The sequence below is a fragment of the Sapajus apella genome, unplaced genomic scaffold, assembly GCF_009761245.1.
Source record: "Sapajus apella isolate SASKATOON/1434 unplaced genomic scaffold, GSC_monkey_1.0 scaffold2, whole genome shotgun sequence".
Lineage (NCBI taxonomy): Eukaryota > Metazoa > Chordata > Mammalia > Primates > Cebidae > Sapajus > Sapajus apella.
The window spans coordinates 69,942,166-69,961,052 of NW_022436942.1; the positions used below are offsets into that span (position 1 = coordinate 69,942,166).

Genomic DNA, 18,887 nt, shown 5'->3' on the forward strand with positions numbered 1-18,887 from the left:
CTGTTTGACAGAATACAAGTTGCAGTTAAACTAAGCTTAATCCATTTCTGTTTCTTGGTATTCCAAGTCTTTCTTAATTTCTGCTTTAAAATTGAAACTGAACACAGTCTTAATGAAGGCTTGTTTTTTAACATCCTGAGTTCTCTACACCCGGGGTGTTAAAGAGTGATCTTTTCTAAGAAGCGGGTGTTCCATTGTGTCTTTTTTCAGATAGCTTTGGCTCTGCGGCACTGTCATTTGTTAAACATCGCGCACAGAGACCTCAAGCCCGAAAATCTGCTTTTTAAGGACAACTCTTTGGTGAGAAGACTTGTTTTTCTGCATTTTAGTGCTGCTACTCTTAACATAGTTCGGGAGTGGGTGTGTTTGGAGTGCTCTGAATTCATGGTGAAGAAGGATTAGGCCAAAGTGCCTCAAACAGCTTAACCCATTCCGTTGCTAGAAGCTCAGAGAAGCTGTACTACTCCTGGCATTGATAATTTTGGATGATACTGATATGTATTTGTGGGACTTAGGATTTTAGATATTATTTGGGAAGGGGCAGGAATCTATATGCTGTTATGTATTACCTTGAAATTTGATGGTTTCATTTGCTGTTTTCCCTTTCAGCCCTGTCCCCTGCCCCAAGTCCCACCAGATAAGTTGCTCTGGCTCTCATGAAGCTTACGGCAGATATTAAGAGTGAAGCAGCACCCCGGATAGATGAGAGGTGATGGGCTCTTAGAGTGAAGGGGCACTAGGCGAAGCCTTGATTTTAGTGCTGTCCTTAGGAGTTCTAAAGCAAAGATAGGTGTGTGAGTGGGTAGGAATTCCTTCTGCATTGCTAAGAACAGTTCCTCAACGTGAATCATTGTCTCCAGACCTGGGACATGTTATTTTCATAAGCTCGCATCTCAGCCAGAAAGAAACTTGTTAGAGCTCAGGGTAACCTGTCTTATACCTGGATTTTCCTTTAATATTTACTGAGCACTCTGGAGCAGTGACTCCCATTTTTTAAAATTTCAGGATGCGCCAGTGAAGTTGTGTGACTTTGGATTTGCCAAAATTGACCAAGGTGACTTGATGACACCCCAGTTCACCCCTTATTATGTAGCACCACAGGTAAGCATGTGCTGTTTCTGTATTAAGATCTGTTACCCAGCTGCCCATGGACTCGTGTTCCTTCTATTCTACAGCATAAGTAAGCATATAGTACAGATGGGATGGGGAGAACTTAGCTTTAGAGACCGACAGATTTCTTTATTTGATGTAGACCTTTTATTCTTTTAAAATCGACTTTATTGAGCTATGATTTAGAAGTATGATTTACATACAGTAAAGTACCTCTACTTCAAGAAGAGTTTGATGAGTTGTGACAAATATATACCCCGTATGACAACCACCACAATGAAGATGCAGAACGTGTCCCTCACTTCACAAGCTGCCTGTGCCACTTTGCAGTCAGTCCCCTCCCAGCTTAACCCCTGGTCCTAGGCAACCACTGACCTGCTTTCTGTTGTTATTGGTTAGTTTTGCCCGTTGAAGAATTTCATAAAAATATAATCATGGACTTTGTATGTTTCATTTCTTTTTCTTAGCATGTTTTTGAGATTCATCCATGTTCCTGCATTTATCACTCATTACTTCCTTTTCATTGCCAAGTAGTATTCCATTATATATCTAAGGTGCATTTGTTTTTTCCATTCACTGACTGACAGGATTTGGGGTTGTTTCTCATTTTTGGCTATTATGAAGAAAGCTGCTAGGAACACTCATTTACAGTTTTTGGGGGACATGTTCCCCCATGCCTGTATCTTTTTTCCAAAATGGTTGCACCATTTTATGCTTCTAGCAGCAATGTATAGTGTTCCAGTTGTTTTACATTTTTACTAACGCCTCATGCTCTTTGCTTGTCAGCACTTGTCATCTTAGCCATTCTGATAGGAGCAGAATATTACTTCATTATGGTTTTAAACACGACATTTTCCTGATGGTGACTGTTTTGGAGCACTTTTTGTACGTGTTTAGTAGCCATTGTGTTGAGAAGTATGGATATTCATCTTTTGCCCTTTTGTTATTGTTGGTTTCTCATTAAAGAATTTGAGGTATAAGAATTTTTAAATACTCTGGACATGTTCTTTGCCATGTGTATGTTGTATTCTTACTGCTACTGTAACATATTGCCACAAACTCAGTAGCTAAAAACAACAGAAATTTATTATCTTATACTTCTGCAGATGAGAAGTCTGAAATGGTACTCAGCGCTATAATCAAGGTGTCAGCAGGAATGTGTTCCTTCTGGAGGCTCTAGGGGAGAATCCATTTCCTACCTTTTCTAGCTTCTAGAGGCTGCCTACCTTATTTGGCTTGTAGCCTCTTCCTTCATCATCAAAGGCAGTAGCGTAGCATCTTCCAGTGTCTCTCTCTATGACTTTGACCTTCTTGCCTGCGTCTTACGAGGACCCTACTGATCACGCTGGCCTTACCTGGATAACTCCACATTTTAAGATTCTTAATTCTTCTGCAATACGGGGTAACATAATCCCAGGGATGATAACATGGACATACATCTTGGGGGGCCCATTATTGTGCCTTCCATATACATATATATATATATATGTGTGTGTGTGTGTGTGTGTGTGTGTGTGTGTGTATATATATATATATATATATGTGTAATATTTCTTGCAGCCTGTGATTTGCCTTTTAATTTTCTTAATGGCCTTTGAATAGCAGAAGTTTTGAATTTTAATTTTCTTTTTTTTTTTTTTTGTGACAGAGTTTCGCTCTTGTTGCCCAGGCTGGAGTGCAATGGCGCATTCTCGGCTCACCGCAACTTCTGCCTCCTGGGTTCAAGTGATTCTTCTGTCTCAGCCTCCCAAGTAGCTGGGATTACAGGCATGCGCCACCACGGCCAGCTAATTTTTTGTATTTTTAGTAGAGACGGAGTTTCACCATGTTGGCCAGGATGGTCTGGATCTCTTGACCTCATGATCCACCCGCCTCAGCCTCCCAAAGTGCTGGGATTACAGGCGTGAGCCACCACACCCAGCCAGTTTTCAATTTTAATCAGGTTTATTTCACCACTTTTTTTTTTAATGCTTAGTACTTTTTGTTCCTAAGATCCATGGGCATAAATATTTTCTCTGATGTTTTCTTATAAGAGGTTATAGCTTTAGCTTGTACATTTGGGTCTGTAATTCATTTGAGTTTGTGTGTGTATGAAATGAGAGACCAGGTTCTTTTTTTCCCCCTTAGGGATGTCAAGTTGTTGCAGCAGCATTTGTAAAAGGACTGTCCTTGCATCATTGAATTCCCTTGCAGTTTAGTTGAAAACCAGTTGGCTATATATCTGTTGGTCATTTCAGGATTCTGTTCTGTTTAATATATGTGTCTACAGCAAGAGCATCTGAATTATTTTAGCTTTTTTTTTTTTTTTAGATGGAATCTTGCTTTGTTGCCTAGGCTGGAGTGCAGTGATGCAGTCTTGGATCACTACAACTTCCGCCCCCTGGGTTCAAGCAGTTCTCCTGCCTTAGCCTACCTAGTATCTGGGATTACAGGTACCCAGCACCACACCTGGCTAATTTTTTTATTTTAGAGGAGGGGTTTCACATGTCAGCCGGGCTGGTCTTGAACTCCTGACCTCAAGTGATCTGCCTGCCTTGGCCTCCCAAAGTGCTGGGATTACAGGCACGAGCTAGCGTGCCTGGCCTATAGCTTTATATTAAGTCTTGACTTCAGATTTATTCATTTTCAAAATTGTTTTGGCTATCCTAGATCCTTTGCATTTCTCTACATTTTAAAATTCACTTCTCTATAACAGAAAAGCTTCCTGGGGTTTGACTGGGATTGTGTTTAATCTATAGATGAATTTGGAGAGAATTGATACCTTAACAATACAGAAGTCTCCCAATTGATGAACAAGGTATATAGCTCTCCATTTATTTAGGTCTTTAATTTTTCTCAAAAATGTTTATACTTTTTAACATTATAGGTTTTGCAAATATTTTCTTAAATTTATCCTTAAATTTTGTTTTTGGATGCTATTAGAAATGGTATTTTAAAAGCTTTTTGCTGGGCTTGGTGGCTCTGCCTATAATCCCAGCACCTTGGGAGGCTGAGGTGGGCAGATCACCTGAGGTCAGGAGTTCGAGACCAGTCTGGCCAACAGGGTAAAAACACATCTCTACCAAAAATAAAAAAATTAGCTGGGTGTGGTGGCAGGTGCCTGTAATTCCAGTTACTCGGGAGGCTGAGGCAGGAGAATCGCTTGAGCCTGGGAGGCAGAGGTTGCAGTGAGACAGGATCACGCCACTGCACTCCAGCCTGGGCAGCAAAGAGCAAAACTCTGTCTAAAAAAAGAAATTCATTTTCTGACTGTAACTAGTTTACAGAAATACTAGTGATTTTTTATTTTTATTTTTTGAGAGCCTAAATGTGGGGCATGCTTCTTCTGTTGCTCAGCCTTTAGTGCTGGGATTGGGTTACATCAGTCTACTCAAGAGTTGAGCTGAATTTGAGTTTTGTTGTTGCTATGGTTGTCTTCAGTGCCCCACTGGCATGGGATTCCTGTCCTGTTTAACCTTATGGTTAGGTGGGGTCTGGGATGCCATTTTTTTTTAATGGATTTTTTTTTTTTTTTTTTTAAGACGGAGTTTCGCTCTTGTTGCCCAGGCTGGAGTGCAATGGCACGATCTCGGCTCACCGCAACCTCCGCCTCCTGGGTTCAGGCAATTCTCCTGCCTCAGCCTCCTGAGTAGCTGGGATTACAGGCATGCGCCACCATGCCCAGCTGATTTTTTGTATTTTTAGTAGAGACAGGGTTTCACCATGTTGACCAGCATGGTTTCGATCTCTTGACCTCGTGATCCACCCGCCTCGGCCTCCCAAAGTGCTGGGATTACAGGCGTAAGCCACCACGCCCGGCTTTAATGGATTTAAAAAAAAAATATTCCACTTAAGTGCACCTATACCTCAAAATACCTCAAAGAGGATCTCTCTTTACAGTGTTGGCCCCCACTTAGCAGTAGATTGCTGTCAGTTACTGCTTGGTGCCTGCAAGCCTGCAGAAAGGGAGAAGGCAGTGAGGGACCAGGAGGTATCTCTGTTTCTCTGTTATTGGGCAGGACCTGTGTTCTTGAGTCTCATGAATATCTGGTGAAAGTCTATGCAGAAGAGCATGGGAGTAGACATGACTCTTCCTTGTTTCTATGGCTCCTAGAGGGTTTGTGCTCTCATCCTAGCCCACACTTTGCCTTTAGCAATTTGTTAAAAACATAGCTGAACTCTTTTTACCCAAATGATATATGATATCACTTCCTCCAGGGATCTGCCATAGGCGAGCCAGCATTCACTCTCCATTCTCTCCTTGGAAGGGCCTGACTTAAAGATTTCAGAATAATTGGTTGCCCTGAGACCTGATCCTTGATGGGTCCAAAAAAAAAAGTAATGATTTTATAATTTATCTTTGATGCTTTCCAGCTTTCTCTATCTTAGACAGAAACAGAAGTCCCAATAGTTTGGGTGGGAGGAAGGTGAGGATCAAAAAACTACCTGCCGGGTCCTATGCTTATAACCTGGGTGATGAAATAATACTTACACCAAACCCCTGTGACACCACTGCCGTTCACCTGTATAATCAACCTGCACATGTACCCCTAAACCTAAAATAAGTTTTTTTTTAAAAAAAAGTCCCCGAAATTTGATTATATGTGTATTCTTGTTCCTTTGTTTTTCCTGCCAGGGGTCTGTTGGGTTCCTTGGATCCAAATAAAAATAGGAAATTTTTCAGACATCATCTCTTCAAAGATTTTTCTACTCTTCTCTCTACTTGCTTTCTGAGACTTCCAATTACATATATGTTAGACTGTACAGGGAACTGGGGTTCTGATCTTTTGGATTTTCATCCATTTTTCTCTTTCTCCCTTCCCTTCCCTTTTTCCCTACTGATACATACTCAGTAGTAGGATTGCTGGATGATAAGGTATTTCTAGTTTTAATTTTTTGAGGACCCTTCCCTCTGTTTTCCATGTTGGTTATACTAATACACATTCCTACAAACAGTGTACAAAGACTCCCTTTTCTCCACTCCACATCGTTGTCAGCACTTGTTATCTTTTTTATAATAGCCATTGTAACAGGTGTGGGGCAATACTTCATTGTGGTTTTAATTTTTAATTTTTTTTTTTTTTTTGAGATGGAGTCTCCCTCCCATCACGCAGGCTGGAGTGCAGTGGCACAATCCTGACTCACTGCAACCTCTATCTCCCAGGTTCAAGTGATTCTCCTGCCTCAGCTTCCTGAGTAGCTGGGATTATAGGTGCATCCCACCATGTCCGGCTAATTTTTGTATTTTTAGTAGAGACGGCATTTCGCCATGTTGGGCGGGCTGATCTCAAACTCCTGACCTCAGGTGATCCACATGCGTAGGCCTCCCAAAGTACTAGGATTACAGGTGTGAGCCACCGCACCCTGCCTCACTGTGGTTTTAATTTAGTTTTTGATATATCTGTTGGCCATCCATATGTCTTTTTTTGAGAAATGTTTATCAGGTCCTTTGCCCACTTTTTATTTTTATTTATTTATTTATTTATTGAGAGACAGAGTTTTACTCTTGTTGCCCATGCTGGAGTGCAGTGGCGCAATGTTGGCTCACTGCAACCTTCACCTCCTCGGTTCAAGTGATTCTCCTGCTTCAGCCTCCCAAGTAGCTGGGATTATAGGCGCCTGCCACATGCCCAGCTAATTTTTTTGTATTTTTTGTGGAGACAGGGTTTCATCATGTTGACCAGGCTGGTCTCGAACTCCTGACCTCAGGTGATGTACCCACCTTACCCTCTCAAAGTGCTGAGATTACAGGCATGAGCCACTGTGCCCGGCCTATTTTTTTCTTTAATATTTTTGTCCTACAAAAGACTCCATTAGCTCGTTTTTAAAATGCAGTGTATGAAAATTTCATTCTTTTAATTTTGGCAATTTTAGTGGATATGTAGTGGTATTTATTTGTAGGTTTTTTTTTGGGGGGGTGGGGATGGAGTCTTGCTGTATTGCCCAGGCTGAAGTACAGTGGTGCAGTCTTGGCTCGCTGCAACCTCCACCTCCTGGGTTCAAGTGATTCTTCTGCCTCAGCTTCCTGAATAGCTGGGATTATAGGTGCATGCCACCACATCTGGCTAATTTTTTATTTCTAGTAGAGACGGGGTTTCACCATGTTGGTCAGGCTGGTCTCGAACTCCTGACCTCTTGATCCACCCACCTCAGCCTCCCAAAGTGCTGGAATTACAGACATGAGCTACCACACCTGGCCTCTTTATAGATTTAATTTGAATTCCCTAATGAGTAATGATGTCTACCATCTTTTCTTTTGTGTGAACATTTTTGTGTGCAGCTGCCTTCTGTATATTTTCTTTGGGAAGTGTCTGTTTGGACCTTTTCTGTATTTACAAAATTGGGTTGTTTCTTTTCTTTTCTTTTTTTTTTTTTAGAGTCTCGCTCTTTCGCCAGGCTGGAGTGCAGTGGTGTGATCTTGGCTCACTGCAACCTCCGCCTTCTGGGTTCAAGCGATTCTCCTGCCTCAGCCTCCCAAGTAGCCGGGACTACAGGCGTGTGCCACAATACCCAGCTAATATTTTTGTATTTTTAGTGGAGACGAGTTGACCAGGATGGTCTGGATCTCGACCTCGTGATCTGCCTGCCTCGGCCTCCCAAAGTGCTGGAATTACAGGCATGAGCCCACCGTGCCTGGCCTTTATTTTCTTATTGAATTTCAGAGTTCTTTGTATGTTTTGGATATGATTTTTCTTTTTTTGGAGACAGGGTCTTGCTCTGTCATCCAGGCTGGAGTGCAGTGGCACAATCACAACTCACCTGTAGCCTTAATCTCTTGGGCTCAAGCGATCCTCCTACCTCAGCCTCCTGAGGAGCTGGGACCATAGGTATACGCCACCACGCCTGGCTAATTAAGAAATTTTTTTTTTTTTTTGAGAGATGGGGCCTCACCATGTTGTCCAGGCTGGTCTTGAACTCCTGGGCTCAAGTGATCCTCCTGCCTCAGCCTCCTAACTTGCTGGGATTACAAGCATGGTCCACCACATCTGACTGAGTCTCTTTTTTTTTTTTTTTTAAACTCTTCCAGGCTGTCAGGAGATGGATATGAATCTTTTATTATATCTGTGCTTTGCAAAGATTTTCTCCCAGTCTGTGGCATATCTTTTCATTCTTTTAACAGTATTTTTTGAAGAGCAGAAAATTCTAATTTTGATGAATGCCAGTTTATCAGAAAACTTTTTTAGGGCCTGTGCTTTTGGTTTCCTATGTTAAAAGTCTTTGTATGTTTTCTTCTAGAAGTTTTATGTAGTATTAGGTTTTACATTTAGGTTTGTGATCCATATTGAGTCAGTTTGTATATAATGCATAAGGTATGTATCCAAGTTCACTTATTAGCATTTGGATATCCAGTTGTTTGAGCACAATTTGTTGTTCTGTTTTTAGTTAGTGCGGCGTTTGTTTTTTTTTTTTTGGACGGAGTTTTGCTCTTGTCGCCTAGGCTGGAGTGCAGTGGTGCGATCTCGGCCCACTGCAACCTCTGTCTCCCGGGTTCAAGTGATTCTCCTATCTCAGCCTCCCAAGTAGCTGGGATTACAGACGCCCACTACCACACCCTGCTAATTTTTTGTATTTTTAGTAGAGATGGGGTTTCGCCATGTTGGGTAGGCTGGTCTCGAACTACTGACCTCAAGTGATCCGCCCACGTTGGCCCCTTTAAGTGCTGGGATTACAGACATGAGCCACTGAGCCCAGTTTGTTGCTCTAATTTTTTTTTTTTTTAGACGGAGTCTCACTCTGTCACCAGCTGGAATGCAGTGGCATGATTTCAGCTTACTGCACCCTCTGCCTCCCAGGTTCAAGTGCTTCTTCTGCCTCAGCCTTCTGAGTAGCTGGAACTACAGGTGTGCACCACCACGCCCAGCTAATTTTTGTATTTTTAGTAGAGATGGGGTTTCACCATGTTGGGCAGGCTGGTCTGGATCTCTTGACCTCATGATCGGCCTGCCTTGGCCTCCCATAGTGCTGGGATTACAGGCATGAGCCACCACGCCCAGCTCTGTTTTAATTTTTATCTTTTAAGCCCCACCCTCAGAAGCAGCCATTAATGAAGAAGCTGTCCTTTCTCTGCAGCATTGCTTTTGAGCCTTCATAAAAAATCATTGAACATATATGTATGAGTTTATTTTTGGACTCGTTGTTCAGTTCCATTGATCTCTCTTTCTGTCTTTACCCCAATAACTCATTGTGTTGATTACTACAGCTTGAATTCCCTAATGAGTAATGATGTCTACCATCTTTTCTTTTGTGTGCGCAAAAGAAATTAATACAGATTAATAATATAAGTTAATACAAATTAATAATTCTTGAAATCAAGTAGTGTTGGTCCTCTACTTTTGTTCTTCATTTTCAAAGTTGTTTTTGCTATTCTGACTTCTTTGCATTTCCATGTAAACTTTACAGTCAGCTGTTGATTTCTATAAAAAACTACTGGGAGTTTTGACTGGGGTTGTTTTAGAGCTGTCATTCAATTTGGAGGTGCTAAGATTTTAGTGATACTGAGCCTTCTGACCTATAAGCAAGCTGTATCAGTCCATTGATGTTTGCCTCATAATTTTATTCAGCAATATTATATAGTCAGTTTATAGGTCCCTCACATCGTTGTGAGATTTATTCTTAATGTTTAATATATTTTCTGCTGTTGTGAATGGTGTTTTATTTTTCAGGTTTAATTCATTCACTTTGTTGTTCTTGTGTAAAAACTCTATGTGGTGGTCACAGTTGGAGCCCAGCTCCTCTGCGTGGAGACTGTGGTGTAGGTTTTTATAAGATGGTCAGTGAATTTCTGTTAGGTAAGATAGCTGCAGGTCTTAGAGATGGCATTGAAGGTGGCCTTTGCAAAGTTGCCCAAGGTGGCAGTGCAACCCCCAGCTAAGCTGGAGCAGCTGTATCTTCCATCCACGCAGCTTCGTGGGCACAGGGGCCGAGACGGTATCAAGTAGGTCTGGGTGTGGGATTGCTAATGTGCCCACCTCTGAAGTCCCTCCTCTTGGGACATTGGAGAAGTTGGCCAGGATGATGGTCCCACAGTGGCAGTGGCTACCTCCTTGGAGCACTGAACACCTAGACTGATGTGACTGTTGTAGTCCCTGATTGTGACAGATGCCTTGAAGCTGATCTGGACAGTTCAGATCTGCTTTTGCACAGGTGTAAGGGATACCCCCAGGAAAAAGTCAGTGTTCTCAGACTACTTGATGGGCAAGAATAAGAGAGGAATCTTCTCTAGGAACTTGATCTTTATGTACTTGACCTGGGTCTTTCCTTGGCTGATGGATAAATTACTGGTTTTAAGAAAAAAAGTTTTTAGAAGCGTAGTGTTTATGTGGAGGTTTTTTTTTTTTTTTTTTTTGTTGGCTGATTGCCAGTTGTCTACCTTCTTCAGTCTTATAGTAGCCTGTCTCAAGGCAGGTTATCGGTGGTGTGATTTTCAGTAAGTGGTCCCCTTTGGTCTGACTCTTGACAGGTACTGGAGGCGCAAAGAAGGCATCAGAAGGAGAAATCTGGCATCATACCTACCTCACCGACGCCCTACACTTACAACAAGGTACCGGAAGAGATATTTCTCTTCATTAAGCAGATGCAACCTCTCCTCTTTAGTGAGGTGTTTGTAGCCTTCTGGGAATGTGGCCAATTCCATTCTCACCTCTTGATTTTCCTGCCCCAAGGAAGCAGCCAGACTTGCAGAAAAGTATTTGGAATTCAAGTTTTTGTTTGTTGAAATACTAAATAAGGTTTGTACTCATTTTGCTTTTGCAGCAGTAATTAGGAGCTGTGATCACCCATCAGGTTATTTTTTTGACTGTCTGTACAATCCACTGGCCACACTGAAAAGATGTGGTTGGCTTGTGTTTTGAGGGGTAGGCCATTTCTGAGACACACAAGTTAGAGAACAGTTTGTGGTCATTTATGGTACTATTCTTTCTTACTTCATAAAATACCCAGTAAAGAACAGTATCTGATACACACAGCAAGGGCTCCTAAATGTTACTTGGTACTATTGTGGTTCTTAATCTGTAGCCCACAGTTGTTTTTTTTTTGAGACAGAGTCTCGCTCTATTGCCCAAACTGGAGTACAGTGGCATTTTCTCAGCTCACTGAAACCTCTGCCTCCTGTGCTCAGGTGATTCTCCTGCCTCAGCCTCCCAAGTAGCTGAGATTACAGGCTCATGCCACCACACTTGGCTAATTTTTGTATTTTTAGTAGAGATGGGGTTTCTCCACGTTGGCCAAGCTGGTCTCAAAACTCCTGACCTCAAGTGATCCACCCGCCTCAGCCTCCCAAAGTGCTGGGATTAGAGATATGAGCCACTGTGCCTGGCCTGTGGCCCTTACATTGATCCTGTCTATTCTTTCTTTTTTTTTTTTTCCCTTGAGACAGAGTCTTGCTTTGTCACCTAGACAGGAGTGCAATGGTGCAATCTCTACTCACTGTCACTTCCTTCTCCTGAGTTCAAACAATTCTCCTGCCTTAGTCTCCAAAGTAGCTGGGATTACAGGCACCTGCCACCATGCCCGGCTTATTTTTTGTATTTTTAGTAGAGACCGGGTTTTGCCCTGTTGGCCAGGCTGGTCGTGAACTCCTGATCTCAGGTGACCCACCTGCCTCAGCCTCCCAAAGTGCTGGGATTATGGGCATGAACCACTGCACTCACCTGATCCTGTCTATTCTAAAGCACAAGAGGTTTCGGGCCTCTTGAAACAGGCCCTGGAGTCACTGAGTAAGTAGATCAGAAAAAAAATGATGCTACTTGGGGACTTGAGGCTAGCTATAGATGACAGAGAAGGGCCTGAGAATGGTAAAAAGGCAGTAGGCTGGGACACTTGCTGTGGCTCCACTACTCTTTATGTGACATTGTTGAGGTCACTTGGTTTCACTCTTGACAGAAGGCCTGAGAGATGACATGATCTCTGCAGTATTAGTTGCCTTTCTGGAAAGTGAGGGATTGAAGGTCCCTTTCCACCCCTGTAATTTTATACTGTGATTCTGTTCTACAGCATGAGTTATGTCATCCACAAATATCTACTAGTATAATGTGAAAACATGGGCAGGCCAGGTGCCATGGCTCACGCCTGTAATCCCAGCACTTGGGGAGGCCAAGACAGGCAGATCATGAAGTCAGGAGTTCGAGACCATCCTGGCCAACATGGTGAAACCCTGTCTCTACTAAAAATACAAAAAATTAGCTGGGCATGGTGGTGTGCGCCTGTAATCCCAGCTACTCGGGAGGCTGAGGCACAAGAATCACTTGAACCAGGGAGGAGGAGGTTGTAGTGAGCCAAGATCGCGCCACTGCACTCCAGCCTGGCAACAGAGCGAGATGCTGTCTCAGAAAAAAAAGGAAAGAAAGAAAACATGGGTGAGAGTAGCTGAGACGCCCCGTTATCCAGCCTTTGCTCAAAGTAGCACACAGCTGTGGTGTGAGGGGTTGTGGGGCCCCAGTGGCAGGCTCACTTCTCAGAGCAGCACACAGCTGTGGTGTGAGGGAGTGGCAGGCTCACCGGGCTGCCATCTTAGGCAGATACCTCTTTTATCTCATCGTTCAAGAAAGGCTTGAATTGAAGCCTCTGCAGACCCAGTTTTCAAAGCAAATAGAATTGCATTTAACCGAAATAGGAGTCCTTTTTTTATGCAGTGATTATAGGCCATGGAGTCACGTTACCACCTGCAGACATGGTAGTTGGTAGCAGTTTTGTTTTTTTCCACAGTTTCTACCCCCTGAATGGTGTAAGAGCTTGCAGATGGACTCAGTGAGTCCTTCATGGTCAAAGGAATGCATTTCGATCTTCTGTTCTTCCCTCCAGTCCTCTCCATGATCTGTATCAAACTGCTTTGGGCCTTTACGAAGTGGCCTGTGCTATATTGTAGGTGAGCCTACCTGTGTCTTAGTCGCTTTGTTTCTACATACAGGTTTCACAGCCAGCTGGTTTGTATCTATTACTTTTATGGCTGGGGCAAAGCATCCTATACCTGTACACAAGGATCAGATAGATGCTTGGGCCTGAAGAGTGAGAACCAAAGTACCTGTTTATTTCATCCCAGGCTGGCTTTGTATGACGGGATGCATGTATGTAGTATTGGTAGCTTATTGAAAATATGGAGAGAAAGGCTAGTTCTCTTAAGACTTCCTTCAGCTTTCCTTGTCTGTTAAGTGACTCTAGGTGATAGCAGCCTGTATATTGCAGGGGTTATTTCTGGGCCTGTCATGGAGGCTTTATTTGGGGGCTCTGCTTCTGCTGTGAGTGACCATTTTCTTTTTTGTTTTCAGAGCTGTGACTTGTGGTCCCTAGGGGTGATTATCTATGTGATGCTGTGCGGATATCCTCCTTTTTACTCCAAACACCACAGCCGGACTATCCCAAAGGATATGCGGAGAAAGATCATGACAGGCAGTTTTGAGTTCCCAGAGGAAGAGTGGAGTCAGATCTCAGAGATGGCCAAAGACGTTGTAAGGAAGTGAGTTTGCGGGCTGCTGGGCAGGGAGGCCGAGGAGGCCTCCAGGTGGTGGAGCTCAAGAGAATGTGGGTGGAGAAAAGTCGTTGGTTTCTCAGGCAGGCTCCTTCCCGTTTTAATATTACAGAAATTTCTCTGGAGCCTGAGGTGACTGTTCTCAGTGTCTACACCTCGGTGCGAACGAAGCTTTCCTTCTTCCTGTTGCATCCCTAGACTTTGTCCCCAGGGTGTGAACCCAGGTCCCTCTGTAGCCAGTCTTGGCACATTAATTCAAGACCCTAAATTAGAAACCTGGTGTGCTCTCCTTCTTGCATGTGAGCCGGCACGTCATTTGGGACACATGATGCCAGAAAGTGAACTAGGTGCTGAGATCATGACACCACATTTGGTTTTTCATTCCTTGGATGCTGTGGGCATGTGGGTTTGTCAGGCCTGGATCCCACCCTTTACCGTCCCATGGCCTGTTGGTTGCTCTGACATATCTTTTTTTTTTTTTTTTTTTGAGACGGAATCTTGCTCTGTTGCCCAGGCTAGAGTGCAGTGGGTCAACCTTGGCTTACTGCAACCTCTGCCTCCTGGGTTCACGTAATTCTGCTGCCTCCGTCTCCCAAGTGGCTGGGATTACAGGCACACGCCAGCACGCCCGGCTAATTCTTGTATTTTTAGTAGAGACGGGGTTTCACCATGTTGGGCAGGCTGGTCTCAAACTACTGACCTCAAGTGATCTGCCCACCTCAGCCTCCCAAAGTGCTGGGATTACAGGCATGAGCCGCCACACCTGGCTGCTCTGATGTATCTTAAGATGGGAAGATTTAATAAAGAATTACGGCTAGTGAAAATAAGAAAAATAAAAAAGACAAAAATAGAAAAGAATTACAGCTAGTGTGTAGATGAGGGAGAGTTGGCATTCAGAGTCCTTTGGTAACTGGAGGGCTAGGTAAGATGTCAGACCTAAATTGGAATATGTTTGTTTTTCCACCCACATGTGTGGGAGGCTTGGTTGCCTGTGGCCTTAGGCACTGCAACCGTCTTCCCACTGCTGGGGCTTCACTGAGAAGTTTCTCCGTTGTTGGTCAGTTTCTTCCTCTGTGATGGGATGAAGGTGCGTGTTTAGGGCAGTACCTGAGAGCTGTCTCCTGACAGCACTGCCATTTCTCCATGCTCCCTTTCAGAAGGGAGCTTGTCCTGTTGATTGGAGGGTTGGGGGTTGGGGGGTTGGGAGCAGGTTCTGTGTGCTATAAAGAGGTACTGTTTTCTAAAGAGACAAGTAAAAGATTTTAGGAAAGTGGGTGCAATGATTAAATCACCATCTGTCCTCACATGCTGTTTCCTTGCTGTATTCCCTGCTATTTGACCAAAACCTCAATGTCCTGGAAGTAGTTCTTTGCCAGTTTTCTGTAGAATACATTTCCTGTCTGTAGAGCAACACTGATTATCTTTTTGGTTTTGGGATTTTCCAAATAATCCTTTCTTTATAATCTGAAGCCCTCTGTTCAGAATGATCCAGAAGAAGGTTGCAGGCAAGCTGAGGAGCAGTTAGGCATGTTGTCCTGACATTTGTAATGAGAGGAGATGGAGTTGGAAGGAGGGAACGTGCTGAGATGAGCTAGGAACCGCATCAGCGGGAATGAATGAGATGGAAAGAAGCATGATCTGAAGGCAGATGGCACAGAAGTAGCACCCTGGGCTTAGAAGGAATGCCATCCCCATCTCAGAGACTCTTGGAATAATGGGTTCATGTCCTGCCATATGGTGCTATCTAAGAGTTTTATCAAGTGTAGCAACCTGCTTTTTCAGAACCTCATGACCCTTCAACTAATTTTGCAGCCACTATCAGACAAAAGAGCACTTGGAATTCCTTTTGGAAGTTAGAGTCCATTGTCCTAGAAATCTCACTATGGAGATTCAAGGTCTTAAACCCTAGAACTCAGAAGTACCACTGGATTAAGCCCTTTTCTACCATTTTAATCTCACTTTTTCCAGTATAGAAAGGACTGCCTCAAGCCACAGTACCCCTGGAATTGGCTGGAGACTAGAATCCCCGCTGTGCTCTGCAGGTGGAAAGCCTAGGCTTGCAGAAGTCAGTGGGAAGTCAGAACCAGCTAGAGCTGTTTAGAGGCAGGCCCAAGAACTCCCTATGGCCTCTTGATAGTAGCAACTGTGCGTGGCAGCCCTGTTGCCATTTTCTCTACAGGCTCCTGAAGGTCAAACCGGAGGAGAGACTCACCATTGAGGGAGTGCTGGACCACCCCTGGCTCAATTCCACTGAGGCCCTGGATAATGTGCTGCCTTCTGCTCAGCTGATGATGGACAAGGTTTTGAATGATGCTTATTTATTGGCTGAAAAGGCTGTGTTGGGAAGGAATGCTGGGGCTTGACTTAGCGAGGGGCTAAAGTCAAAACAGTGCACAGGACACGATCCTTCCCAAAGAAACATCTCTGGTTTCCTGAGAGTTAGGATCCAAAATAAGGAACTTCTTTCGGTAAAAGACCAAATCAAGGCCTGGTGAATATGCACTTAGGGGCACTCAAAGGAATAGCCTCCATATTTCTGCAAAGGGACTGGGGGCACAGAGCAGTTTAAGATACCCTCCCTTCCCCTGAGGCTTTAAACAAGACTGGCTGGGAAGGCAAGGCCAATAAACATGAAACAGAGGGAACATTTCAAACATCAGAGCTTTGCATGTTAAATTTTCTGTGAATGCTGTGGGAATTCAGAAAAAGAGCACATCTTTGAAGGGATGTAATTTGCCCAAAGAGAAGACAGAACCCCTCACATGTATTAACTGTCTGTTATGTGTCAGCATTTGAGCTCTTTCTCATATTCAGGCATGTGCTGTCCTTGAAGAATTTGAGTAGACAGTGTAAATGCCTGTGTGTGGTAAACAACATAAGCAAAAAACAGAGATCCAAATACATCATTGGGAAAAACAACTTGGCCTCACTAATGGGAAGTTAATGAGATGGGTGTGACAGGGCCAGGCTTTGCAAGTGGACAGAGGGGTTTAAGTCTTAGTGGGATGCAACTGAGAGGTCATGATAGCTTTTTGAGATTTGCCACTAGGAAGGTATTTAGAGATGGCCAGTCAGACTTGGCAACTTGCAGACTTGCCAACCTAATACTTCTGCAGTAATCTAGAAGCTGGGGGTGGCTATGGGAGCAGGGAAGTAGAGGTTAATGAATAGGCTAAATGTTTTTCAAAAAAATTTTCTGCAGTTTTTGGTGACAGACTAGATATAAGGGGACAGGAGTGGCATAACTGGTGATAACATTGACAAATTAGGAAGGAGGCTGGTTTGGGTGAGAGGAAGTCTCTTAGGGTTTAGAGATTGAGGTGGCAGAAGAACATTCAAACGAATGAGATGTATAGGGTGGGACCATAGTGTGGCTGGGACCTCAAAGCAATGACAGAGACTTGAGTGTTAACATCTTGAAGGGGTAGGGTGGAAGTGTTAGAAGTCTCTTTCTAAGTTTAGCTGGAACATGGAAGTAAAAGGAGAACTGGAAAGTACAGTTCTCTGCGTTCTCTTTGATTTGTAGGTGGTTGTCTTCCTGTAGTCCAGAAACGGTTTGGTTATTGTAAAATCCAAAGGGATTACTTAGATCCTGGTTGTCAGCACATAGAGGTTACAGTGTGGCACTCCTCAAGATCTTAAAAATGAGGAGATAAAGCCTGGTGTGGTGGCTCTCCCCTGTAATCCCAGCACTTTGGGAGGCTGTGGCGGGCGGATCACTTGAGGTCAAGAATTCAAGACCAGCCTGGCCAAAATGGGGAAACCTCATCTCTACTGAAAATACAAAAATGAGCTGGGCATGGTGGCAAGCACCTGTAATCCCAGCTACTTGGGAGGCTGAGGCAAGAGAATCGCTTGAGTCCAGGAGGCAGAGGTTGCAGTGAGCCTAGATCTACCACTGCACACCAGCCTGGGCAACAGATGAGACTGTCTTAAAAAAAGTGGTCAGGATATGAATGGTCAACTTTGGAAGTGTAGAACACTCTCCACCCAAGCCCTGTCTAGGAGCCTGAGCTCATGACCTTGAGCTGCTTCCTTCTTTGGCCAGGCCGTTATTGATTAAATGGATGTGAAGATGCAGAAAGGCATAGCTAATACAGAGCCCATAAATGAGTTCCAGCTTTTCCTGATCTAATGTCATGCACACCATGTTGTTGTTGTTTTTGAGATGGGAGTTTTACTGTTGTTTCCCAGGCTGGAATATAATGGTTATGATCTTGGCTCACTGTAACCTCCGCCTCCCAGGCTCAAGCCATTCTCCTGCCTCAGCCTCCTGAGTAGCTGAGATTACAGGTATGTGTCACCACACCCGGCTAATTTTGTAATTTTACTAGAGATGGGTTGGTCAGGCTGGTCTCGAATTCCTGATCTCAGGCATCCCGTCCGCCTTGGCCTCCCAAAGTGCTGGGACTATAGGTGTAACTACTTTTAAAAGTTGTCAAATTTTGGCCAGGCTTAGTGACTTGTACCTGTAATCCCAGCACTTTGGGAGACTGAGATGGGTGGATCACTTGAGGTCAAGAATTCGAGAGCAGCCTGGCCAACATGGTGAAACCCTGTCTCTACTAAAAATACAAAAATTAGCTGGGCGTGGTGGCACATGCCTGTAATCCCAGCTACTCAGGAGGTTGAAGCAGGAGAATTGCGTGAACCTGGGGGCAAAGGTTGTAGTGAGTCAAGTTTGCACCACTGCACTCCAGCCCCTGAGAGACAGAGCAAGAATCCATCTCAAAAAAAAAGAAAAATTGTCAAATTTTGTTGTGAAAATTCAGATGATATAGTGAGTGATATTAAAAGAAAAAGTAAAACTTCCCTTTCATTCCCCTGTCATAGTCTCAACCCTCAGAGGTGAGGTAATCTGTGGCTTGATGTATACTTTCTGATCATTTTCTGGGATACACACACATATACACAGTTTGTCCTTCTTTTAAAATACAAAAATGGGATCATATTCCTATGAAGCCTTCTGCTGATTTGGTCTGCCCATAATGAGAGCATACGCTGTTCATAAAAGCACAAACTTCAAGAGTTCCAGACTCCACGACAGCTATTTCTCACTATAAATTACTTGACTGGTTGTGGCCTTGATCATGTGGCCACAGGCTTGGCCATGCCCACCATGTGAGATGGTCAGGGCTCTGAGCCATCAGGGCTAGGTGAATCAGTCCCGTCTGTAAGGCTTCTTGGGCAGCAGCCTGCCAGCCTTTCTGCTGATGTCCATATGTGCCTCTCTTTACGCCTCCCCTCAGCAGTGGCTGCGAGTGGGGGTCCTGCTGGTATTTCTTACTTGCATTTCTGTCTCCTGACCAGGGACGAAAGGCTAGCTGTTGTGTGA

At 43.9% G+C, this 18,887-nt stretch overlaps 1 protein-coding gene across 3 annotated transcripts in view; it reads left to right on the top strand.

The window, feature by feature from the left end:
• The window catches only part of MAPKAPK5 (MAPK activated protein kinase 5), a 37,711-nt gene that overhangs the window by 14,486 nt on the left and 4,338 nt on the right, over positions 1-18,887 (top strand). For 2 of the 3 annotated variants that reach the window (XM_032239885.1, XM_032239883.1), the window contains exons 6-10: positions 211-300; positions 1,006-1,101; positions 10,550-10,630; positions 13,353-13,540; positions 15,732-15,852. In XM_032239885.1, the coding sequence (XP_032095776.1) occupies positions 211-300; positions 1,006-1,101; positions 10,550-10,630; positions 13,353-13,540; positions 15,732-15,852 (576 nt within the window). The remainder of the gene's footprint in view (positions 1-210; positions 301-1,005; positions 1,102-10,549; positions 10,631-13,352; positions 13,541-15,731; positions 15,853-18,887) is intronic. The other variant, XM_032239886.1, reaches the window with a different exon arrangement.